This window comes from Aotus nancymaae, unplaced genomic scaffold, assembly GCF_030222135.1.
Source record: "Aotus nancymaae isolate 86718 unplaced genomic scaffold, 86718_ANA_hifiasm-v0.15.2.pri h1tg000095l, whole genome shotgun sequence".
NCBI classification, from domain to species: domain Eukaryota; kingdom Metazoa; phylum Chordata; class Mammalia; order Primates; family Aotidae; genus Aotus; species Aotus nancymaae.
In genome coordinates this window covers 4,450,309-4,476,628 of record NW_026988510.1, presented here as the reverse complement: position 1 = coordinate 4,476,628, position 26,320 = coordinate 4,450,309, and the positions used below count along the sequence as shown (strand labels likewise).

Genomic DNA, 26,320 nt, shown 5'->3' with positions numbered 1-26,320 from the left:
TCAGCTGTCATTTGAAGCCGCAGCGTTTAGCAGGGACCCCGGGGCTGCCGCTGGGGACCCCTGATTTACGCAGTGGTTGGAGAGCGTTGGCAGGAACCCAAGCCTGGCGTGACCGCGGTGCCCCGCCGTGCGTACCTGCGGGCTCAGGTCTGTTCCTCAAACCATGATTGTATCTGGGGTCAAAAGGTGACCCCTTAGTGTCACCAAGTCGTGATTCCCGCTGGTTGTGCCACCGAGGGGCCCTTCAGGAGGTAAAAGGGCTTGAAAATAAATTGTCACATCAAGAGGCAGCTTTGCAGCGTGCGTTCAAGGAGGGGGTCGGGGGACGTGGGTAAATGGATCCTGTCTCTTTAAAATCGCTGGGCTGGACAATGAGCGCACAGGATGTGGTTTGGCGGCAGGGTTTTTTCCCCTTCGATTTGGGGAATTATCACATGGGGCCTTCTTGAGCTGGTGTGAAAGGGAGGCGGCGTGGGGAGGAGAGATACAGGCTCCACACTCACACACACTCTGTGCAGTTGATCGTTTTCTTAAACCAAATTAGCCGGGGCTCTCGTTACTATGGTGCAGCCGGGGCTTGCAGAATCCCAGTAATAGCGTTTATTAGGTCTATTTGCCTGGAAGCATGCCTTCCCGGATCTGATAATGCACCAGAGCACGGAGAGTGTGGGAGATGCTATCAAGCATTTGATTACACTTGCAACAGGGATTTTTAGGGGGTGGGGTGAGGGGTGAGAGGGAAAGAAAGGAGGGAAACAAACCGCTCGCCCGAGGAACTCACCGGGGCCGGCCGGCGTGTGCGTTGCCGCAGCCCCGTGTGGGTTCCACACAAGGCGGCCCCGAGTCCCTGGGTCACGGTGTGGGGATTCTCCTCCCGGGTCCTGGCGGAGAGCGAACTCCTGGCTCCCGCAGCTGTCAGTCGTGGGTGGGGAGGGAGGGAGGACGGGCGGGCTGGCGGCCAGAGCGCGGAGTTGGGCAGCCGGAGGGGGGACCAGCGGCGCCCGCAGCCGCCCACTGTTTGCAAAGGGCCCCCGCTTGGGAGCGAAGGGGAGCATCCCGCCTCCAGCAGCGGCACCCTCCCCGGGTTTGGAGAGGGGTGCCCAGCTCCCTGCGCCCCGCTCCCGTCCGCATGGATCTGCCGCCCAGCTCGGCGGCCACGCGGGGAGAAGCTCGCAAGTGAAACTATTATTATCGCCCTGCGAAGCATGGAGCTGTTGGAAGATGCCGCGTAGAGACGGAAGGAGCCGCCGCCGCCGCCTTCAGCCGCCCGCCGCTGCGCCCCTACCCTTTCGCTTTCATTAGGGGAGACAAATCTGCTGTCAGGCAGCCAGCTTTCCAATTTACCGATAATGATTCTTGCATGAAAATTGATCGAGGGGCTCTCCACTGCCGTGCGCTCTCGCCTGCCTCCCCGCTCTCCTCCTGCCTCCTTCTGCCCAGGCGCCAGAGCCCCCGCGAGTTCTTTCTCCTCCTCCTTCCACCCCCTCTGTCTGAGTCAGTGGTGGGACGCCGGGCCAGGGAGATAACCAAAAAACGGGGGAGGGGTGTTGGTGGCGAGAGGGGGAGGGGAGCCGGCGCCCCGGCCTGCTTTCTCCTGCCGGAGACTTGTTTGCAATCGTTGCTTCTTTTATTTACGAGAAGAAATCTCCCCCTCGGTACTTCTTGGCTGTTTGGGTATTAATTTTCTCCTCTCCCCTCTCCCGCTCGCCCCCTCCTCCTCTCCCCGCCACCCCGCCCCTCCTCACCCAGTAGCTAAGGGGAAACAAAACAAAGCCGATTTCTCCTTGGCAACAAGAGATACCCCCTCCCGCCGCCCCCCCTTCCTTTTTCCTTCTGGTTCTGAACGTGAAACCCTGTTGGAAACAGGTCTCTTGACCCTCGCCCTTGACATTCAAATGGCTGAATGGAGGAGAGATTGCTACTCGCACGTCTTGGGGGCTGGTTTTTTTTTTCTCTTCCCCCCCTTTTCCTTTCAAATGAGTAATCCCTGAAGATCTTAACCCCCCAATTTCATCACCCTCACCTCCCCCCTTTATTTTTCTCTCGCTTCTCTTCCCCGCCTGCTTCCCTCCGCTTTGCTCCCCCCTCCTTTTTTTTATTTGCATCTCAAGTCCAAAAGGCAGAAAATACACACGCGGCGAAGACACCCGGGCAGCCGTGGAGGCTCCGGCCCGTCCTTGGTCGTCAATTACCTCATTGTGGATCTGCCAGGGCCAAGGTGGCCGAAATTGCCCGGGCGCTGGCCGGAGAGAGAGCCTTTTGATCATCTTGTGTGGGGGGGGAAAAAGACTGATTTTTTTTTTTTCGTCGCTCTCGGGATCGCTCTTCTGCCTTTATTTTATTGTTTTGGACGTTTTTGAGCGCCGTGGCTTGAACGGTGCTTTTTGTTCATTGCTGGGTTTTAATATTATTTTCCTCCTTCATCCCTCTCTGGCCACTATGGAATTCTAATTTGAACCATGTTTGGATTGAAGCCGCCTCTGTATTACTTACCAGGTAAGCGAGCCGTGCGCCTCCCCGGGTCCCGCGCGGCGCCGGCGCGCCCGGGACCCTCCCTCATCCGACCCCCCTCCCAGACCCCCCAGCCAGGGTCGGGGCAGTGGGTCCGCGGTGCACCCCGCGGGCGGGCGCGCGCGTGCGCGCGCGGCCTCGGATCCTCCCGCTGCGGTCAAGCCCGCGGTGTGCGCGGCTACGTGCGGCGGGGAGCGCCCACCCGGCCCGCCGCCCCCACCGCGCCGCCGCCGGGGGTTGTGCGTCTCGCTCCTTTTGTCTGCCCGGAGCCGGCTCCGCCGCGGCGGCGCGGCGAGCGGCCGAGGCACTTAAGCCTTCCAAGGTGAATTAAACGCCGGGTGTGAAGTTACTTTGCTGCAGGCCGCCCCGATCGGGTAGCATGCCCCCCCACCCCAGTCCTGGGGCTGATTTCCCTCTCCCTCCAGCCAACCCCCTTGCGCGGTCTCGGCGCGAGCGTCCCTCGCCGGCACCCCCCCAATCCCGCCGCCCCCCTTCCTGCCTGGGATTCCCTGGAAGGTTTTGTTCCGACGAGGTCGGAGGAGGGGGCCGGGGAAGCTCAGGAGGGTATTTGGCGTGGCTTCCTGTTTCCTTAACCTTCCTGCGCCGTGACAGCCGCTCGCCCTGTAACTTTCTGTTTCGGGGCTAGTCGCGCTTTCAGCCTGGAGGGGAGGGGAGGGGAGGGGGGTTGACAGCTGGAGGTTTGGGGAGCCCCTCCTGAATTCACCTTATTTGGACTTCTAAACCTTAAACTGAGTGTAGACTAAAGGGAAGCTGGTGATCCAGAAATTCTGGCGAGGGAGCCCTCGGTGGTGGACCCCAGGGCCCTCCCCCACGGCGGCCCGGCACCACCACCCCTGGGGTCGGGGAGAAACGCACCGGCCTGCCCCAGGTGGGGCCACGTGACCGCAGGTCAGGAAGGCTGTCCTGATTGTGGCCGTAGGTTCTAGGAATGAGCTGATTTTATTTTTCCTCCCTCCCTTTGAGGTGATCTCCCTTGAGCTTTGACACACCGTACCTAATGAAGGTGGGGTGTAGGGGGAGGAGGTGATGTGGGGGTGTCGAGAGGAGAGGGGAGGTTCCTAGTTTTCCTATGGTGAGGCTTAGAAAATTCTGCAGAAGACGCTGCCCTGGAGCTTTATTTCTGAATTGTTTTGCTGGGGAAAGGTGCACGTGGCCGGGTGTTCGGTTTCAGGTTTTTTTTTTTTTCTTTCTCTGTTCAGAAGATCCTGTCACTTTTGCTGAGGCTTCCACATCGCCCTGGAGTCCCCAAGAAGAGTGTGGGGGGAGGAAGGGGCCTGGACAGCACCCACTTCCCTTGGACCTGGCCTTTGCTGCCCTAACCAGGGCAAACGTTTTCACTGAGTTAATAGAGCAGGGTGGAGGGTCACCAGAGTCCAACTGACTTTAAAAAAAAAAAAAAAAAAAAGGGCAGGAAAAACTCCTCCTTTAGGAACTCTGTACTTAATTCTTTTTGAGTTTCGTGGTGTCTGTTTTAGTTCCCAGTAACTGACCAGGGCCCTTTTTTTGCTTGGTGTCTGTGCTGTTTTTATAGGAAGAATATTGAATATTTCCCAGCGTTTCCTTTCATTCTTGATCTCTTTTTTTACCCCCTCCACTGCCGGAAATGCAAATCAACAAACAGCAAGCTTGGCTTTTCCCTCCCTCCGCACTTCCCTTAGCGGATCCAATCCAAATTAGAACCGGGAATCCCCAACTTAGTAAAATAAAGGTTGTAAGGCGAGGGTGGAATGAGCCTTATGGGAGCTCAGAGCCATCTCCCCCATTGGAGGATTCCAGGTAAATGAGGGCTGGGTGTGAGTCGCGGTGACATTCCCCAGAGCCCTTTAACCCAAAATGTAACAGATCCTCATGCTGTATCTGGGTTTTTCTTGTCTGCCTCCTCCTGGGCTGTGGCTGGGGAAAAGCAGAGAGCTTGTACCTCCTCCGCAGCTGTGCCTGCCTTGGAGGCGCTCAGGACAAGCTTGTGCCAAGAATGAATCTTCTTAAGTACAGGGCGTCTTCAAAGCACAGGTGTTTGTAATCTACACCCCTCTTCACCTGCCACTGGAGGCTGCTGGTGCATATTTATTCATCAGGTGACCGATTTTCTATTTACACAGGGAGTCTCAGAAAGAGGAGGAGGAAGTGTCAGGCTAGGAAATTCAAAGCCATTAAGGAAGGTCTGCCCAGGCTGGTGTAAAGCCCCCAGTGGGCAGGCAGGAGGGGTGACTTTTGTCCCGACCCCCAGGGAGATGAGGGGAGGGGAGGTCCGGGCAGATCTCAGCCTGTGGATGCAGGCTTTTCCTGCATTGTAGTTTTTTTGGTTGTATTTAAAGTCCCCACTGGGGTTTTACGCTTTATTGTCTTAGTGTAATACTCAGGGTGAGGGCTTACCGGGAAGAACCACAGTCAGGTGCCCTGGCTTCCCAGGCCGGGGTTAATGCGTTGAGAGTGATAGAAACAGCAGCTGCCTTGTCCTCCTTGTTTTTTTTGTTTTTTTTTGAGATGGAGTCTTTCTGTGTCACTTAGGCTGGAGTGCATTGGTGTGATCTCTGCTCACTGCAGCCTCTGCCTCCCTGGTTCAAGAGATTCTCCTGCCTCAGCCTCCCAAGTAGCTGGAATTACAGACACCTGCCACCATGCCAGGCTAATTTTCGTATTTTTAATAGAGATGGGTTTTTGCCATGTTGGCCAGGCTGGTCTCGAACTCCCGACCTCAGGTGATCCACCCATCTCGGGCTCGCAAAGTGCTGGGATTACAGGCATTACCTGCCCAGCCCTGGCTTGGTCCTCTTGAGTGCTGTCAGGCCCTGTTACAAATGCTTTGTGGGGTCTCTGTAGATCTCACTTCCTCTCTCTCAGACAGGTACTGCCATCTGCCCATTTAACAGATGAGCAAAGTGAGGCCCAGGGGCTGAGCAGCGGAGCTGGGACATGGAGCTGGCTTCATCTGCCACACTGATCTGAGAATGAGGCAGCTCAGGTGCAGCAGCCAGCCTGGCTTGCTTCGGGCCTGAGGTTCTGGATGACAGGCAGACCCCACCCCACCGAGCCTGACTCCTGGGTGCTCTGAAGCCTCTTGGACTTGGTTTCCATGCCTGATGCCAGATCCCAGACACTGCAGGGAGCAAGGGCCCAGAACCCGCCTGTCCAGCCATTGCCCCGGGGGCAGTTCTCAGTCAGGCTGGCATCAGGCACCTGCTCCTCCTGTTTGACAGGCGGAGGACTGAGGCTGGGTATTAGGTTTGAAGTCAGGCTCTGCCCCTTGCGAGCTGTGTCCTTGGGCAGGTGACTGATGCTCTGAGTTGAGTCTGTTTTCCCATTTGTAAGATGGGATCCATAATTGTATCTCCCTCGGGATCAGTGGAAGGCAAGGGTCAGCAATCCATGGCCGGGTCTGTTGTAAGTCAAGTTTTATTGGCACACAGCCACGCCTGTTCCTCTGGCAGCTTTCACATTATAATGGCCAAGTTGAATTGTGAGCAGAGACTGTCTGGGCTGGCCACACCTAAAATCTTTAGTTATTATCCAGTCCTGAACAGGAGGAAAGTTGCCCACCCTCTGTTGCAAGAAATGGAATGAGCAGGTCCCCTGAAGATGGTGCCTAGGATGAAGTTAGCGCTTGAAATTAGAGTGATAACTGTAATAATCATCATTATTATTTTGTCATGGTCATTATTGTTGTTACTGAGGTGGAATTATTTGCAGCAAGTCACAGAGCTTTTTTTTGAGATGGAGTCTCGCTCTGTTGCCAGGCTGGAGTGCAGTGGTGTGATCTTGGCTCACTGTAACCTCTGCCTCCCAGGTTCAAGTGATTCTCCTGCCTCAGCCTCCTGAGTAGCTGGGATTACAGGCGTGCGCCACCATGCCCAGATAATTTTTTGTATTTTCAGTGTAGATGGGGTTTCATCATGTTGGCCAGGATGGTCTCGATCTCTTCACCTCGTGATGCGCCTGCCTCAGCCTCCTAGAGGATTGCAGGCGTGCACCACCGCGCCCGGCCAGGTCAGAGCTTCTTAGTGGGACCTGAGCTCTTGGCTTTGGCCTGGGCTTCTTGCCACCACGGTTGTAGTGTCTGCTTCTTGCTTCGCTGGCCAGGGGGAAATGGTAGCCATGAGGGGACGCTGGCTGCAGGGAGAGCAAGGTGCAGGGCCGTGTGTGAAAGGAATGGGGCTGGCACGTGGGAGGGCGTAAGGTGTGGCCTCCACCTTCCTGCAATTGGGGCGACTGGGAAACTCAAGCAGAGGTCCCTTCTCAAACCTTCCTCTGTATGTACTTGTGCCTAGATTCCCCCTTTCCTGAACTCCACCAGGCATCTAGCCCCACGCTGGCGGGGTCTGGGTGTCTCCTTTTTACTGGACTCAGTACCAGGCCTATAATAACAATCCTAAAAATAAAAAAAATAATAATGAGGACTGGGCAAGGTGTCTCACACCTATAATCCCAGCCCTTTGACAGGCTGAGGTAAGTGGATCACTTGAGCCCAGGAGCTTGAGACCAGCCTGGGCAACATGATAAAAACCCCTCTCTATAAAAAGTAAAAAGGGGCCGGGTGCAGTGGCTCACGCCTGTAATCCCAGCACTTTGGGAGGCCGAGGCGGGTGGATCACAAGGTCAAGAGATCGAGACCATCCTGGTCAACGTGGTGAAACCCCGTCTCTACTAAAAATACAAAAAATTAGCTGGGCATGGTGGCGCGTGCCTGTAATCCCAGCTACTCAGGAGGCTGAGGCAGGAGAATTGCCTGAACCCAGGAGGCGGAGGTTGCAGTGAGCCGAGATCACGCCATTGTGCTCCAGCCTGGGTAACAAGAGCGAAACTCTGTCTCAAAAAAAAAAAAAAAAAGTAAAAAAAAAAAAATTAGCCAATTTTGGTGGCATGCCCGTAGACCCAGCCCCTCAGGAGGCTGAGGTGAGAGGAAGTCCGCGGCCCAGGAGATCGAGGCTGCGGTAGCTGTGATCGTACCACTGCACTGCAGCCTGGGCGACAGTGAGACTCTGTCTCAAAAAACAAAGCAAAACAAAACAAAAAGGCCAGGCGTGGTGGCTCATGCCTGTAATCCCAGCACTTTGGGAGGCCGGGGTGGGCGGATCACCAGGTCAGGAGTTCAAGACCAGCCTGACCAACATGGTGAATTCCCGTCTCTACTAAAAATACAAAAATTAGCTGGGTGGCGCGTACTTGTAATCCCAGCTACTCAGGAGGCTGAGGCAGGAGAATTGGTTGAACTGGGACCCAGGACGGGGAGGTTGTAGTGAGCTAAGATCGTGCCACTGCACTCCAGCCTACAGAGCAAGATTCTCTCAAAAAAAAAAATTATTAAGAGGAAGAGGCAGTGGCTGCCTCATGTGCTGTTCCCATTCCACACCAGACAAGGTGCTTCCTCGAAGGAACTCTGGGAGATCAGTCTCCTCTCGTCCCACTAGACAGCTGGAGAAACTGAGGTACGGAGCGGTTGAGGTCACAGTGCAGTAAATGGTGCAGCCAGGCGCTGACCTGGGGCAGTCTGGCTCCAGAGTCGCTGTTTCGTAAATATTTGCTGTCCGTGTTGAGGGGAGCTGGCCGCTGGTATTGGCAGCGGCGCCCTTCCAGCCTATTATCTGGTTCCTGTCGTTTCTGGAGGGAGGACTCCTCAGCCATGAGCTGACCCCACCCCAGCCCCACACTGAACTCTGGATGACCTCGGCCTTCTCTCAGGATCACTGTCCACTGCCAGGAAGGCTGCCCCGGGCCCTCCAGGATGCTGGTCTCTGCACAGGCCCTCCTGGTTTGGGGGTGGTGTCTGGAGGTGAGATTAGGCTGGAACCCAACTCCCAGGGTGCTGGGAGCCGAGGCGGGGAGGGGGCACCCATAGGGACAGAGGTCTTGCATGGCCTCAGGCTTGTCATGGGACTTAGGAAACCGTAGCTGTGGCGCAGGAACCACCCAAGACCTGCTCCAGGGGCAGGTTAGGTCTAATGGGGTCTGACTCAGATAAAAGGAAAACATGGCTATTTTAGTTGTGATTGAGAAAGCTGCTTATTCACAGCTCAGAAGCTCAGCGGGGACAGGCATTTCGGCTTCCATCTAGCACACTTTCCAGGCAGTCACTAATTAATCTTCCGATACCCCTGAGAAATGGGGAGGCCGCCACGGTTCCATCTGTCGCCTGGGAAAGCCGGGGGCCCTTTTGTCCCAGCTGCAGCCCAGCCCTTCTCTGAGGGGCCTGGTCTGGTTCCCACCCCCCCTGCCCAATTTGGTTCTCATTAAGGTTTTTTTTTCTTGCTTAAATGTGTTGTTGTTACGCCGTGGGTGGGAAACTGATACAGTCCCACTGGAAACTCTCTTGCTTCTTATCTGCTTGACTCAGGAGACAGAAGACGTTTCTTTGTACTCTGGGAGCAAATGGTCATTATGTTACCTGGATTCCAGTGCAGGAATGAGTGTCCTTCTATGCAGGGGAAGCTCAGGGTGGGAGCCGCAGGTGGGCCGAGCCACAGAGCTCCTGGGCAGAGCCGGCGAGAGGAGGATGTGTCTGGACTTGGCCTCCTGCCTCGAACCTGGTGCTCCGTGTCACTTGTCTATCCTCCCCCTGGATGTGGACACATGTGAGGGGAGCAGTCCCACGGGGCTTCCACTCACCAGCGTGCAGTGGGATCGTGTCGCCTGGTCTACCTGGCATCGTGTAGATGAGGACCAGAGGTCAGGAGATTCCGAGGGGCCTGTTGACTCCACATTCTTTTCCTTAGACTTTCGGGGAGACTGGACAGTAGAGGCAGCCTCTTCGTCACCTGGGATGCATCCCATCGTACTCTTTGTGGGAAAATCATCAGACTGTTGTGGCCCCTAAAATGCCTCTCAGGAAGGATGGTGGGGTCCCCTTTTAGGGGACCTCCTCAGCAAAGCAGATCCTTGTCCCCATCTGGGATTGTCCCCCTTCAGTGGTGTAGCTGCAGGAGCAGCAGAAATTCTGACGCTACAGGGGCCGTGTGTTAGAAGGGAAGACGGAATTTGGGGGTGAGGGAATAAGAGTCTATGTGGTAGCCTCCTCTTTTTTTTTTTTTAAGAGCTCCGTATAGATTTAAAGTGCTTTTGTTAATTTAGGAACATAAAACTGTGTGATGTATAGTTTGATTTGCTCGTAAAATGACTAAGTGTGGCGTATTTAGTGCTGTGAAAGCTTGAGGTAAAAGGAAAAAAAATCAGTGAGCATTTTCTTACAAGTCTTCAGGGGAAAATGTTCTTTTCCGGCTTTTTCCCACCCATGCCAGGCCCTCGGCAGCTGGGGTTGGGGTTGCTTGCTGCCGTCAGCCCCACTTAAGCCATCCTGGAAGCCTGGAGCAGATGCTGGGGCTGGGGGATTACGGGGCAGGGCACTGGCGGGGTTGGGGTCAGCCAGCTCCAGGTCTCATCCCCAGAGCGCCATCACTCCCAGCCCTGGAGCCCAGGCCTGCCGGAAGCCCAGGTCTTGAAGACTCTGGGCAGCTCTGTCATCCTCTCCCTCCCACGGTGAAACAGGAAGCGCCCTCTGACCAGGCCTGGACCGCCGCCCAGTGGGCATTTGGCTGCTTGCTTAATGGCCCGCGGGGTCAGGAAGTCATGGAACATTGGACTTGGGAGGGACCTCAGAGGTCAGACGGCCTGTCCCTCCCGTCTCTGGACCTGGGGGTCTCATGGTCACTTCAAGCTGGGCACATGCAGGTCTTGCCCTTGGTTGGTCCGGGCTGTGCCACTGTGGCGAGGTAGGATGTCGGTTTTTGCACAGAACACCTGCCTGTGACCCAGTCCTGTCTTCCGAGGACACAGACCAAACCTCCCCCTCCTGAGCATCTTCTGGTCTGGCCTCCCCCTGAGCTGGGCAGGGCCTGCGCCAGTGGGTGCCACGTACTGCGCTGCATCTGTTCACTGGGCAGGAGCAGCAAAGGAGGTCTGAGTCTTATCCGTAAGTCACTGGGAGCAAGCAGAGAGCTGAGCAGAGGGAATGCTCTGGAAACTATTAGAAGCACTGTGGCAGAGGGAATCCAGGAAGGCTTTCTGGAGGAGGGGCACTAAAGGCAGGCTTGGAAGTGTGGAGCTCTGAGGTGGGTGAGGCTGGAAGGAAGAGGCTAGCACAGTGAGGAGGGATGAGCAGAAACAGGGAAACTGGTCTTCCAAGACTCAGCACATTGAGTTCACGGTGGGTGTGCCGAGAGCTGGGCATGGTACCTTCCCAGCCCGGGTTGTGGTGGTGGTGTGGGGGTGTGGATTGAGTAATCAGGGTGACAAGTACTGGAGCTGAGAGCTGTGAGTCGGATTGTCTCGGCATGCAGAGGAAAACAGTTTGGTTTGAGACGGGGGTGAAGGCTGTGTCCAAGAAGGCCACAGAGCGGAGGTGACATTTGACCTGTCCTTCCTACTCTGGGGAAACCCACATTCCTCACCAGTGGGGACTTGGGAGGGAAGGCCACCACTCCTGTCCTCAGCAGCACCCTCTAGGGGTGGGGCTCTGAAGCCTGCTCTTCCTTCGGAGACACCATGGGGACACTCCTGGAGGGTGTCCACAGCAGCGGGTTCCAGAAGCCGAGGAACAGTAGGAGAGAGTGTGCAGGCCGCAGGAGAGAGCGCGCGGGCCGCAGGAGAGAGTGCAGGCCGCAGGAGGCCACGTGGAAGGGACGGCTGTGCCTGTTTCCCGCTCCTCCCCGGCCAGCCTGGGAACTGCGAGTCCACATGCCCCAGGCCCTGCAGGCCAGAGAGATGCGCTCGGCCCAGTCCTTGTCCTCAGAGAGCCGGGGGTGCGGCAGATGGGGCCCTGCACAGCTTCCGGTGGGAAGCAGAGCCCAGAGGTTAGGGTGGGGAAAGTGTGGCAGGCGGGGGGGGTAACGTGAGAATGAAGCCGGGGAGTGGGTAGGAGCCATGTCTTGGAGGGTCTTGAATGTCATCAAGCCAGTGACACGTGAACTCGATTCTGTTGTCAGTGAGAACCTGGGTTCTTAAAAGCAACCGACTCCGCCAGGCACGGTGGCTCACACCTGTAATCCCAGCACTTTGGGAGGCCAAGAAGGGCAGATCATGAGGTCAGGAGCTTGAGACCAGCCTGACCAACATGGTGAAACCCCTGTCTCTACTAAAAATACAAAATAAAATTAGCCAAGTGTGGTGGTGCATGCCTGTAATCCCAGCTACTCAGGAGGCTGAGGCAGGAGAATCACTTGAACCCGGGAGGCAGAGGTTGCAGTGAGCCCAGATGGCACCACTGCACTCCAGCCGGGTCGACAGAGCACAACTGCATCTCAAAAAAAAAAAAAAAAATGGCAAGCAGTTCCCCGGGCTTGTTTAATGCATGTAGAGCATGAGCCAGGCACAGGAAGATGCCACCAAGAAGCCCCAAGAGCTGTGTCCTCATGCAGTGCCCACGCCGGTGAGGGGCCCATGGTGAAGGGTCCCTCTAGGGAGACTCTGCAGAGAAGGGGTGGGTGTGGGGGGTGCCGTGTCTGTTTCCTATGGAGTCTGCGTGTTCTTGAGCCCTCCCTGGGATTCCAGTGGCGGCTGGAGTGAGAGAACGGGCCTGACCCCTTTACCTGACCCCGGCCACCAGCAGGAGGTTCGAGAGAGGGCTGTGGGGCGAGTGGTGCTCGAACCTGGCCTAAGGCCGGAGAGAAGGTGTGAGAAGCAGCAGGAGGGACCCCAGGTCTCAGCCATGCTCCAAGAGGAGCTGGGTCCAGACGGTGAGTGTTCCCAGGTGTCCTTGCTGGGTCTTCCGGCAGGCCCTGTGGGTGCACGGGCAGCAGGCTTCTCTGAGGCTGCCGTTCTGCCTCGGCGCTGTGTTCCATCCTGCCTCTGCTCCTTACTGGCTGTGTGACTCTGGGCTGGTTCCTTACCCTCTCTGGATCTGTGTTTCCTCATCTCCTAAATGGGACCAGGAGCAGAGCCTGCCTCCTGGGCTTGCTGAGAGCGTGCGATGAGTTAACTGGCAGGCTAGAGGGACCAAGCACTGTAGGACCCTGAGCTGCAATTACTGTTTGGGCTCCTGGCTATGGGTGTCACACCATCCATGTCTTAGATTTGGGAGTAGCCTGGAAGAGGAGGGCCCTACCCGGGAGACCTGGCCAAGTCACTACACGTGGGGGCAGGGAGGGCCTCAGAAGAGCTCAGGCTCCTGAAATGGCTGTCAGCCAGCCTGGGCCATGCACAGCGCCATGGTCACAAGGCGGCAAGTTCTGAATAAGTAAAGGAGAAATGGAATCGCCTGCTGAGGTCGTCCTGGTCCTCCCTCCACTGCCTCCCATGTAAGCAAAGCCGAAGTGCATGAACCCCGGGCCCCAGAGTCATTGGATGGAAGACGCCATTGGCTAGCCCGGCTTCCATGGAGAATCTCATTGGAATAGATTTCTTCTTTGACCTCCCACCCCCAGAGGACTTGAGTGTCACCCGTAGCGAGTGACAAGCCCACCGCCAGTGCCCTGAGGCCGACGGCACCTTGTCTCAGACTCTGGGGCCTTTGAACTGGCCCGACCCTCCCCACGTCTCGTCATTCTTGTCCTGTAATTCACTTAGGATTAGCTTTCAGACCTCCTCGCCGGCCCTAACTTCTGTCGTCTTGGTAACTGTGTCAACCGTTTGCTGGTTTCCCGTGATTATCTGACAAGAGAAAGGGGGGCTGGCAGGGAACATAAAAGAAGGGAGGAGGAGATAATGCCGGGGTCTTAATTGAACTGGCTGCAGAGGGGCCTCAGAGGAAGGGCGGGGAGGTGAGGAGGGCCAGCCACTGCATGGGCGGTCGGTCCTGCAGGCCTCTCACCCGCTCCAAAAACCTGTGTCGGAAGTGTCACTGCCTTTATCTTAGATCTTAAGGGCCCAGGGACCGAGGTGTTACTCCCACCCCCCTGCCGCCCAGTTTCCCTCCTGGAACATTTCACTCACAGGCAGATTTCCACTGGCTTTATGAGAGCACTCACCGCAGGGTGCTGGCCTGTGGGTGGGCAGGTCAGACCAACTGTTTCAGGGGCTGGTGGGTGGGTCTGCGGGGGACCCAGACTCCTGGTATGGAGGAAGACTTCATGAGCCAGTGTGTGATCATAAAACATGGTTTATTCTCCCAGCTGCTGTGGGTTGGAGATTCAGAAAGGGAGTGGTGGGGTCGAGCCAGTCTCTGGCCAGCTACGCCTGAAGACTAGGAGGCGAGGTGATTGGCCATGCGGAGCCTGGAGTCGTCTGAAGGCTCTTCTCACTCAAGCCTGGCAGTTGGCGCTGGCTGTTGGCCAGACCACAGCCAGGGCCCTCACGTTGGGGCGCCTCCTCGTGGCCCCTAAGTGTGGGATGAGCTTCCTCACAACATGGCGGCCTCAGAGCTCCAAAGGCAGGGGTCCCAGCTCACAAGGGGGAAGCTGCAGGGCCCTTCAGGGTCTAGCCTCAAAAGGCAAACTGTACCACGCCGATTCTACTGGTTGCAAGTGAGGGACAAGCCTGCCCAGATTCAGCTGGAGGAGAGTTAGGCTTCATCTGTTTTTGTTCGGTTGGTTGAGACAGGGTCTCGCTCTGTGGCTCAGGCTGGAGTGCAGTGGTGCGATCACAGCTCACTGCAGCCTCTGCCTCCTGAGCTCAAGTGATCCTCCTGCTTCAGCCTCTCAGGTAGCTGAGATGTTAGGTATGTACCCCCACACCTGGCTAATTTTTAAATTTGTTGTAGAGACAGAGTCTTGCTATGTTGCCCAGGCTGATCTCCGATTCCTGGGCTCGAGTGATCCTCCTGCCCCGGTCTCCCAGTGGTGTTAGGATTACAGACATGAGCCAGTATGCCTGACCTAGGCTCCAGCTCTTAATGGGGGAATGGCACCCTCGTGGAAGGGCATGGGTTTGGGAGATGGGTCTAATGTTGCCTCTCTGGAAGATGTCATCAGCTGCACGTGCTCCACTCACCCACGGCCTCTCTGGTCTGTTTCCAGATAGTGGCAGCCTTGCCTTGAGGAAGGGAAACGATTCCATCTTCTTTCAGGGTCTGCTTCTGAAGTTTCCTGAAGACATGTGACATGGAGCTTTGTGGGCAGAGGCCTTGGTGCCCTGGTGGGGAGGCTGGTAGGCCTCCTGGGTGGGCCTCCGCTGTCATGGCAGCCCCCAGTTTCAGATTCATCAGCTCTCTGAACCGTGAGGGTTGTCTCTGAAAATGAAGGCGCTGTTTCTTGTCACAGAGGTAAGACCAGCCCCTCACTAGATCAGTGGGAAGACGAGAGTGCCTTTTGGGGAGCTACTAATGAGTTATGTCTGATTTTTATGAAACTCCATGGTAAATTATTAATTTGGGCCAGAAATGAAAGTGTGGAGCCGGATGGGTTCATGAATATTCATTGTTAACTTTAGCACAGGGTTGATCAGTGGCTAGAGCAGGCAGCCAGCCTCGTGACCCAGATACGGGCTTATTACCTGGGGCGGAGGCTCTTGGGAAACCCTTCCCCATTCACTGCCTTAGTTTCTTGGTCCAGAGGTAGGGCTGGTAAGTCACAGCTCATTAGCAAAGTTGAAGCCAGACCAGGGCTGGGCTGGGGCCAGCTCAAGATGGGAGCGGAAGTCAGAGGATTCTTGAGCCCCTGGGTCACCCTGGGCTCATGGTGGTCTGTTGCCACTGTGGACCTGCTGATGAGTGTGACGTCGGTGCAGAAGGAGCTGGAAGCTCCTGCTTCTCTGCCCCTGGTCCCCAGGGCTTAGAGCCTCCTAGGGGATGATGGGGACCCCTAGAAATGAAGGTCCCTTTCACAGATAATCTTTGGTTCTGGAGTATGATCATGGTTAGTATCACTGAGGTCGCTTTCTGGGTGGCATGCCACAGAGACTCCTCCCAAATTCGAACCTACTTGAAATAGTGAGTTCACATTTCCAGGATGGTTCTGCTGGGATCCTTTCCTCCCCGCCAAGGCCCACCTTGCCTAACACTCTAGCCTGACCTTCTCTGCTGTTCTCCACACCTTTGTCGAGGCTGTTCCTGCTTGCAGAGCGCTGAGCTCCAGGGTCTGGGAACGGCCAGTGCTCCCTCCTGTTAGGAGTGGCCGCTCCCTGCTGTGTGCGCTTGGGTAGTGAGCCAGCGTGACCTACCGTTGTAACTCTTTAGTAGCTGAGCTCCTGGGCCCAGGGGCCAAATGGTCAGATTTGAATTCTTGCTCTGCCTTGACTCCTTGTGAGACCGTGGGCAAGTTACTGAAACGCTCTGGGCCTCAGTTTACTTGGGTGGTAAACATGGAGGATAGCTTTCCTGAGGCTGGTGTGAGAATGAAAAGGCTGTGTACGTTTAGAGAGCTTAGCGTGGTGCCCGGACTGTCAGGAAGGGCCGACCTGCCCTTGGTATCATCGTTCATCATCGCCGTATTTCCTGCTGGGACAGAAGCTCCAGCGCAGGAACTCCGAGGCCTCCCCGGCCCGGTGCCAGCACACAGGGGCACGTGCGGGTGGCTGGAGTCTTGTGTTATGTGTGTTTTCCCTGCTTCTCAGGATCCGAAGAGCTTACACTGCCACGGCGGTACGTGCGCCTTGGGGAAAGCCTCGCACCGCCTGAGGGCCGTGGGGGTTTTGCTGGTCTCTCTGGGGGGCCTCGCACCTGCCCACTGCCTGGACAGGCCCGTTTGTAATACAGGCCCTGGAGAGTGTCCACCTCTGTGTGCAGACGAGGCCACTTCCTGCCTGAGCTCTAGGGGGTGGAGGTGGGGGTTTCAATTCCCGCCTCTCTTGGAGGAGGACAGAGAAAAGTGAGGTTTCTGGTGGCTTCCGGGGTTAGAGCCGAGATATGAACTGCAGCCCTGAGTTCCCAGGCTGAACTGACCACTTCTGCAGTGGCTTTTTAGAGACGCAGCCGCCGGGCTGGCTGAGTGGCCGGATGGGAGGAAAGGTTGCCTGCCAGAGTCCTGGGCACAGAGGCTGGTTCTGAGGGCCTCTCGCAGGGCGAGGGCAGTTCTGGATGGCCTTGGCGCTTGCTCAGTGTCCGTCTTCGTGGGCCTTGGCATTGGAAGTCCTCAGCACCTCCCAGCGCGTGAGAAGCTGCCAAGTCTGCGTATGGGAGGGGGAGTGCCCTGGGGAGAGGAAGGACCTGGCCTTGACCCGCTGTCACCAGGGCTTCTCTGGGGCTTTGGGGGTTCCCGCAGTGGCCTGCTGGCTGGCAGTTCGAGAATGACACCTGCTGTGTGACAAAGTCGTGGCACTCGATCCCAGCCTGCAGAGAGAGTCATGAAAAGCATGTGCGGTTTTATTTGGTTATTGAAACCCATAACTCCACCTGCCTGGCTTTTTATCTGATTCTGATGCCTTTGACTCAGGGCTCTGTCACCTACCAGGTGCCAGGGCTCTCGGAGAGAGGCGGCCAGCGGGTCAGACTGGTGGGGTGAGCCGTGTGGGAGGAACAGGAACGCAAATAGCCCACAACCAACTTTGTTCTCCTTGCCCTGGTTTGGAAAGAGACGTTGGCTTCTCGCAAGCATAAGTGCCAGGGCAGTTCCTGGGCACCTGTTGGTGCCAGGCTCTGGAGGGGCTGAGGGGGAGGATGGAAAGTCTGTGACAGGCTTCTCTTCAAGGCCCTCCCGGACGCTGGAGGAGGCAGGAGCTCAGCCTCAGGCAACTGACTCCAAGTTTCTGGGGGTTGGAAGGATACAGATGACTCCAGGCATTTGGAGGATGGCAAGTTTCCCTTTGACTGGAGTGATCTGGGAGGACTTCCTGCAGGAGGTGGTGCTTGGAGCAGATTCTGAAGTGTTGGTTGGTTTTGAAAAGGGAAGCAGGGGGAGGTGTGAAGAGGAGTGTGCCACAAACTGTACTGTGTACTCCAATGACCTGGATCTTGCTAAAGGGAAGGTTCGGATTCAGCGGGTCTGGCACGGGCCCTAGGCCCGGCCTTTCTAAGAGGGCACAGGGGAACTTCCTTCCCTTGAGCCCCGGAGTCACGTGCACCCTTCCAAGGCTGGGGCAGCGTCATTGCTGCTGGCGCAAAGGCCTCGCATCGGGTAGCCAGGACACTGGACCTGCACCACCTAACACAGTAGCCACTAGCACAGATCATGACGGTCAGACCTGAACACTAAACTGATTAAAATTAAATAAAATGAAAACTTCAGTGCCTCAGTCACAGCAGCACCATCTTCAGCACCCAACAGCCACCTGGGGCTGGAGGCGGCCCAGTCGGGCAGTGCAGATAGAGAGCATTTCCATTGTTCCAGAAGGTTCCCCTGGACTGTGCCAGTCTTCAGCCCAGAAGCTGCAGTCCTCGGAGCGATACTGGCACGGGCCCGGGAGCGTCGCCAGGTCTTCCTGGGGAGGCTCTCAAGCGCCCAGAGGGGAGGACTTTGCTGTGTTTGGGGCCGCTGGGACCTGGAGGAGGGACCTGACTGACCTTTTGACATTAAACACAGGAAGGACTGAGGAGAAACAGGTCGGAGGCCGCAAGAGGCCCCAGCAAGGGACGCAGAGGTGTGGTGGCAGAGCTCAGGCTGCAGAGGGTCCCTGTGGGTGGCCAGGCCCAGGGAGGAGCTGGCAGCAAGGGGCATGTTTGGAATCTGAGACACTGGCTGTCCGTGAAATGGGGAAGTGAGTTGGGTGTAGGGGCGGAAACCACCAAGTGGCAGTTTCGTGAAGGAAGGAGTGGTTTCCAGTGGCAGGTGGCTTTGGATCTGGGGACCAGGTGGACCCTGAAGGACATCAGTACTAGTGTCTAGTGATGCACACATACAACACATAGCACACACACATGCACAACACACATGCATACACACCACACACAAAACAGCACACGCACCACATAGTACACACACACACACACCAGACACACCACACAAACGCCACATAGCACACAGACACACACACCACATACCACACACACACCAAACACCACACACACCACATAACAACACACGCAACACACACCACACAAACACACCACATAACACACAACACACACCACACACACACCACATACCACACACACAATGCACACCACACACACCACACAAACATACCACATAGTACACACACCACATAGTACACACACAAACACCACATAACAACACACGCAACACACACCACACAAACACACCACATAACACACAACACACACACCACATAGCACACACACCACATAGTACACAAACACACCACATACCACACACACAATGCACACCACACACCACACAAACATACCACATAGTACACACACCACATAGTACACACACAAACACACCACATACCACACACAACACACACACACCACATAAATATACCACATAGCACACACACCACATAGTATACACACAAACACCACATAACACAACATATGCAACACACACCATTCATACACCACACACCACATACCACACACACCACACCACATACCACACACACACACCCCACACACACAACACATACTACACACACCACATAGTACACAAAAACACACCACCTACCACACACACCACATACACCCCCACACACAACACACACCACATACACATACCACATAGTACACACACACACCTACCACACACCACATACACACACCCCCACACAACACATATATACACACAATGTACTACACACTGCATACCACACACAACACACAACACATAACATGCACACCACGTAGTACGCACACATAACACACCACACACACCGCATACCATACACCTCACACACCCAACACACAAACACACATACCACCTAGTATACACACAAACACACACCACATAACATACACACCACACACCACCCACACACACACCACATGTACACACACCACATACACACACCCCACACACACAACACACAAACACACATACCACCTAGTATACACACACACCACATAACACACACACCACACACCACCCACACACACACATGTACACACACCACATACACACACACCACACACACCACACAAACACACACACCACCTACCACACACACCACATACACCCCCACACACAACACACACCACATACACATACCACATAGTACACACACACACCTACCACACACCACATACACACACCCCACACACACAACACATACTACACACAAACAGAACACATAGTACACACACCACATAGTACATACACCACCTACCACACACACCACAAACACACCCCACACACACCACATACCACACAACACATACCATACACACAGCACATACCACACACACAGCACCACACACCACACATACACACCATACAGTACACACATAACACATACCACACAGAAAACACACAACACAGACCACATATACACACACACATCACACATACACATACACACAACCCTGCCCCCCCACACCCCAGGCCGTGTGTGAGCACAGGTGCCTTGCTTTCTTTTCCAGAGCAGGTTAACTGGTGTGCCTGGGATGGGCTGCTCGGAACCCACTCTCCTCCCTCAGTTCCCGAGGGCTCCCCCATCCCTAGGGGCCCCTGCTGCCCCGGGACCTCATCCGGCAAAGGGGGGCCAGAGGGTGGTCAGGGGCTTTCTGGAAGAGGTGTGGGCCTTCGTCTGTTACCTGAAGGAAGGCCCACTTAGGAGAATTTGCAGATGAACAAGTCAGGGCATCGTGAGAGAGAGAAACATTCAGAGACCCGGCAGTCGGCAAGCTTGGGACTGGGCAGGGGAGGTTTCGGTTCTCAGAGAGAGTGTCGCTGCTGGGTGTGGGGGACTCTGCTATGGGGCACCTGGAATTCCAGGCAAGGACTTTAAGGGGCTTTTCATGGCTCGCTTCATTCAACTCTCAGAACTCCTGCCAGGCAGGTGGTCCTGTTATCAGCCCTCAGGGGGAAACTGAGGCATAGAGCCTCACACAGCTAGTAAGAGGTGAGCCAGAGTTTGAACCTTGACATTCTGATTCCAGAGAGAGTGCCGACTCCCTTGTTGTTCAGCCTCCCAGTTGCCCTCAACCCCAGGATCAGGGCACAAAGCTGCTGCGTGGGGTGGAGAGACAGGAGCCCCACCCCAGCCTGCATGCGGCATCACCCGCAGTCACAACTCCGTGCACGCCCCTTACACCTTCCCCAGCCTCAGTTGCTTTTTTTCTCATTATTGAGATGTAATTCACCTACTATGAGAGTCACCCTTGAAAGTGTACAATTCACCCTGGTGTGGTGGCACACGCCTGTCATCCCACCATTTTGGGAGGCTAGGTGGGTGGATGGCTTGAGCCCAGGAGTTCGGGACCAGCCTGGGTAACATAGCGAGACCCCCCTGCACCCCGCCCACCGCCCGCCGACCTCTACAGAAAAATAGAAAAGTTAGCCAGGTGCGGTGTCGTGTGCTTGTGGCCCCAGCTGCTCGGGTGGCTGAGATGGAAGGATCACCTGAGTGTGGGGAGGCGGAGGCTATAGTGAACTGCGATCATGTCGTGGCACTCCAGTCTGGGCAACAGAGTAAGACCGTGTCTCAAAAAAAAAAAGGGTGTACGATTTAGTGGTTTTTAATACCAAAAAGTTGTGCAACTCTCATTACTGTCTAGCTCCAGAACATTCTTTTAACTTCTAGAAGGAACTCAAACCCATTGGCAGTCACCCTCCAGTCTCCCTCACCTGGGCACTGGCAACCACAGGTCTGCTCTCTGTCTCCACAGATTCACTGGGGGCATTTCACACAGATGGACTTGCAGAATGTGGCCTTCTGTGTCTGGCGTCTTTCAGTTAGCATCATGTTGTCAAGGCTTATCCATGTTTGTTGTAACATATATTAGTACTTAATTCCTTCATTCCTTTTTTTGAGATGGAGTCTTGCTCTCTCACCTGGGCTGGAGTCCAGTGGTGCGATCTCCGCTGCTGCAACCTCTGCCTCCTGGGTTCAAGCGAGTCTCCTGCCTCAGCCTCCTCAGTAGTTGAGATTACAGGCGCACGCCCCCACACCCGGCTAATTTTGGTATTTTTAGTAGAGACAAGGTTTCATCGTATTGGCCAGGGTGGTCCTGAACTCCTGACCTCAGGTGATTCGCCCTCCTTGACCTCCCAAAGTGCTGGGATTACAGGCATGAGTCACTGAGTCTGGCCTATTTCTTTCTTTTTTTTTTTTTTTTAAGAGATGGGGTCTTGCTATGTTGTCCAGGCTGGCCTCAAAGTCCTGGACTCAAGCCATTTTTGCTTTCCAAGTAACAGGGACTACACGCGTCCACCGTGCTGGGCCATGACTTCATTCCTTTTTATAGCCGAGTCGTGGCTGGGGGTGATGCCACATGCAGGCAGGACCTGGCACTGGGCGGGGCTCCTTGCCTCTCCATCCCATGCAGCAGTCCATCGTGGCGTGAATAGACCACGTTCTGTTCATCCATGCATCTGGTGATGACACTTGAGTTATTTATGCTTTTTGGCTATTGCAGATAATGCTGTTGTGGTCATTGGCGTGCAGGTTTGGTGCGGCTGTGTGTTTTCTTGGGCTTGTATCTGTAGTGGCATTGCTGCTCCATCTGGTAAGTCTGTTTAACCTTCTGAGGAACTGCCAGACTCTTTTTCCAAGCCTCAAGTTTTCCCAGCTGTGAAATGGAGCTGTGTCCTGGGACCTGCTGGTTCTCTGTGTCAAGTAACATATTTTATTTGGAAACACAAAGGAGCCGAATGGTATCTTTCGTTGTTGCTAGTGATAGCAACACCCAGCCATCACGGCGGGTGCGTCCGGAGTGGGAGCCTGCAGGCGCACTGGCTGGTGGCACTCTGGCCAGGGAAGCGGTTCTCCTCCTCCAGCCACCAGTTGCTGAGATTGGAGTTACTGTGAGTAAGTGTCCTCCATGTGTTTCTGGGGAACTTCCTGGGAATTCAAGAAAATGTTCTCCAAAGCTGAATTCCACAGAAAAAGAGACCAAAGCTAGGAAGGGCGGGTGACAGCTGCCACCCTCCTTGGGTGGGAATTTCAGGAGAACTCGCCAGATGTGGCACCATCTCTTTGGCCAGGGAAGAAGCAGGACATCCCATCAGCTCAGCCCCCGCGGGGACTAGCCTGGGAGAGGCCCGCTCCCCACACATGGCGGGCGGGGGCGCCGGGCCTCCCATCTGGTCCTGACAAGCAGCCCCCGGAGCCTGAGTTTTTCTTGGAGGGCGTCCAACTGGTGCAGAGCTGGCTTGGCCCAGCGCTCTTGTGGGAGAGAAAGGAAGCCATTGAGGGCCGGCCGTGGAAGTTGTAAACTGGATAAATGACCCTCAAAGCAGGCCCCCAGAATGCTTTTCCTCCGCTCCGCAGTGAGAAGCCAGCCTGGGAAAATCTCAGTGTTCATTATTCAGTTGCTGCCCAGAGAGGGCGAGTGACCTTCCCGGGGTCACACAGACAGTGAGAGGCCAGACTAGGCGGGCTCTTCTTGACACCTGGCTGCGCCTTTCAGGGGCGCTGCAGTCTGCTCCGTCTGCTATCCCATTAAAACCCGAGGCTTAATCCCTGCGTGTCAGCAGTAGCTGAACTCTGCAAAGTTGTCCCTTCTGCCTCTGACGAGGCCCTGGAGTCAGGAAGCTACAGGGAGAAGACCTCATAGAAGATACCCAAAGCCAGGTCCTTCCTTTCTGAGCCTCTCTGCCCGGCCTCCAGAGGACACCTGGGCCATGATGCCAAGAGCCCAAGAGGGTGCTGGTGTGGAGTGTGCCAGATGTTTGCTTTTTTTCCCCAGAAAGCGCCGTGCCAGCCTGTCCGCTGCTGGCTCTGCTGAGATTTGGCTGGTCTCCTCCTGTGCTTCAGGCCCCCTGGGTTGCCTCCTCACCCAGCTACAGCCAGGGTGGGAGGCAGCAGGCATCAGTCGCGGACCCTCGGGGGCTCCCTGCTGGAGCCTGCCCTGGTTATATCGGGATCTGCGCTCCTGGCAGGCAGGGGATTTAACCCCGAGCGCCCCCTCTTTAGATTGAGCCAGCTTGTCTTCGCACCCTCCCGACAAAGCCAGGCAGCCCCCCTGCCCTGCCAGCGGCTTGCTTCAAAGGTTAATCCCCTCACTCGGGAGTGGGCTCCCCACCCCCCCTCTCCCCCGCCCCCGGCTTTTTACGCTCCAGTTAATTAAATGTGGCTGCCTATTGTCAGAAGACAAAGTTGGATATTTATCACACCTTGGCGCTACAGAATGTCAAAGGCACGCAGTTTGAAGAAATACTGGCAGGGAATGAGGCCGAGCATATGTCTTCAGGGCCAGGGCAGGCAGGTTGTAGCCACCTCTGCGACCTGCGCTGCTCCCAGCTTTGGCTCTGGCCAACAGCTTCCCTGCGACGGTTTGTGTTTACCCGGGGAGTTCTGGCGGAATCGCTGGGAGATCTGTTATCCAGCATAAACATCCTGGTTCCGGAGATTATTTCATTGGAAGGAATTAAAGATGCCGTTAAAACATACACAGACCGTCCTAGCGTCGTTCCACTGCTGTGTGCCCCGTGGATGGGCCTGAGGAAGGGGGACCATCTCCCCTCTCTTCTGATCTCCTCCTTGGGCTTTCACGTTTTATTTTTATTTTTTCACTTGGGCACTGCAAAAGCACACGGCTAATTGTGATTTCTTTTTCATGGAGCCGGGGAATATGGAAGTGTTCATTTTATAGGGTTTTTTTTTCCTCCCCCTTAATAATAATGCTTTAAAGATGTTTGACATCTGTAACGAACAGCTGGCATCCTGTTATGGAAGAATGTCCTTTTATTTCAAAGCAGGTTGAACTGTCATTAATAGTATAATTAGGTGATTATCACTATATAGCAGAAAACTGCTTAATTGTAGAGATCGCTTTTCTAGGATTCCAGTCTTTTTATGGTTATATTTGTTTTAGCTGTTTGAATTTTCATTATATTTTGGCATTTGGTATGCTGCCTCGTTTTTGTTGTTGTTTTTTTTTTCCTTCTTGTTTTTTAATGTGTCTGACAGCTGTCTTTGGGAGCATTTGGTTCTGAAGATGCTGCTGGTATTACAGCAGTGATGAGGAGTATTACCTGGAAGAGGCTTCTCATCCTGGGGCCCTGCTTTACACGTTCCGTGGCAGGCCCGAGGCTCACGGGAGCAGGGCCGGAACGCCGGTGCCCTTTGATTCATCTGATCTCTCTGTGGGTAATAGTATGGAATTAGACATTTAACCCTGGAGCTAAGGTTGTCTGGTAAGAGGCCACTTTTACAATGCAATTTATTTTTATGGTGCGTCCTTAATACACAATATTACCAAATGCTTTGGAGTCTCTTGGATTCCAGAGGGGAAGGCACACTGAAAGGGACGTGGTCTCTGGTATAACTGGAATTTGAAAATCAATAGGTTTTGCAGACTCTAAGAGGAAATAGTTTATCTCTTAAGGAAAGACTTTGAAATGAGCGTAGAGGTGGGCTTGCTTTTTAAAAGCAAAGAGAAGCCACACGCGCCCCTGCCGCTGCTTGTGGAGCCTAGACTCGGTGTCGGTCTCTGCCAGAGGCCTGGGGTAGGTGCTGGAGCTCGATCACCTGACGTCTGGGCAGCACACCTTCCTCCAGCGAGCCCCCGGTTCACTGTCCCCTTTCCCAGGGGGATGTTGTCCCCAGACCCTTTCTTTCTTGCTTTTTTTTTTTTTTTTTTTGGTGAGACAGAGTCTCGCTCTGTCACCCAGACTGGAGTGCAGTGACACAATCTCAGCTCACTGCAACCTCCGCCTCCTGAGTTCAAGCGATTCTCCTGCCTCAGCCTCCTGAGTAGCTGGGACTACAGGTGCCTGCCACCACGCCCAGCTAATTTTTGTATTTTTAGTGGAGACAGGGTTTCACCATGTTGGCCAGGATGGTCTCGAACTCCTGACTTCATGATCCACCCTCCTTGGCCTCCCAAAGTGCTGAGATTACAGGCATGAGCCACCGCACCCGGCCCAGACCCTTTCTTTCTAACTAAGCAGTGCTAAGAGCAGGGGTATGTTATGGGCATTACAGGGCATTTTTTGAAGCGTCACCCATTCTTGATGTAGAGTTTTAGAAATGCCTTTCCTTTCCAACTGTTCCAGGAGGACTAAAAGCACTTGTGTCCTGGGGTTGCAAATGGGGGCTTCAGGCTCAGTTGGGCACTGGTGCCCGGGTGCGTCCTTGGGGACATTATGGTGCTTTTGCCACCTCAAAGCCTGTGGGTTATACCCTGGCTTATCACTGGGCTCTCGGCTTCTCCCACCCCGGTGTTGCAACACTGCCTGGTTGACAGGAGCAGGCAGGCCCTTCCCTGACTGTGGGCCCTGCATGAGGGCTTCAGGTGACCCTGTCTTGATTGGCACAGTCAGGATGCTGAGGTCCTGGAGGCGAGCTCATCTGTCCCCTGGCACCTGGCTAGGGGCAGATGCAGGTCTTCTCTGAGCTTCTCTTCATGGTAGGTGGTGGCTGATGTCCTTGAAGTTGGGGTCTTAGAAAGCGGAGGCGCCTGGCCTGCCAAGTGGTGACTGTGTTGAGGAGGGAGGTCCTCTGAGGGAAGTGGGTGTGCATTCGGGGCACTTTGGATTTTCTCTGCTGTCTCTGCAGGGGTGGGGGAGGAAGTGCTTCAGGGCCCGCCAGGACAGGCCTGCTGTGACAGGTACCCCCACCACCCAGCAACTGGAGGACCTCCAGAGAGTCCTCCATCCTGGGCTGGCCAGAGCAGAAGCTTTTTGAGAGCGTACTGTATGCAGTACCCATGCGGGCTCATTCCTCTTTCTCACTAGCCCAGGAGGCAGCGCTGTGATTATCCCCCTTTCACAGAGGAGGGGCTGAGCCCCAGAGAGGCACAGTCACCTCCCCAGGGTGTGAGCGTGGCACAGAGATGGAGGGTGACCCGGCAGGTCCTGATCACCAATCCTAGGATGGGGTGAACGGGCTCTACCGTTGACTTAGGAACTGATGTTTCTTTCTACCCTTGGCCAGGAGTTTCAGGAAGAAGCCTGGGTCCCCACCACCAGCAGGGCAGATAACAGCT

At 55.2% G+C, this 26,320-nt stretch overlaps 1 protein-coding gene across 2 annotated transcripts in view; it reads left to right on the top strand.

Moving 5' to 3' along the window:
- The first annotated feature begins 1,223 nt into the window (after positions 1-1,223).
- The window catches only part of GSE1 (Gse1 coiled-coil protein), a 120,080-nt gene continuing 94,983 nt past the window's right edge, over positions 1,224-26,320 (top strand). For both annotated transcript variants that reach the window (XM_064369958.1, XM_021671038.2), the window contains exon 1: positions 1,224-2,496. In XM_064369958.1, coding sequence (XP_064226028.1) covers positions 2,460-2,496 — 37 coding nt within the window. In that variant the 5' untranslated portion in view covers positions 1,224-2,459. The remainder of the gene's footprint in view (positions 2,497-26,320) is intronic.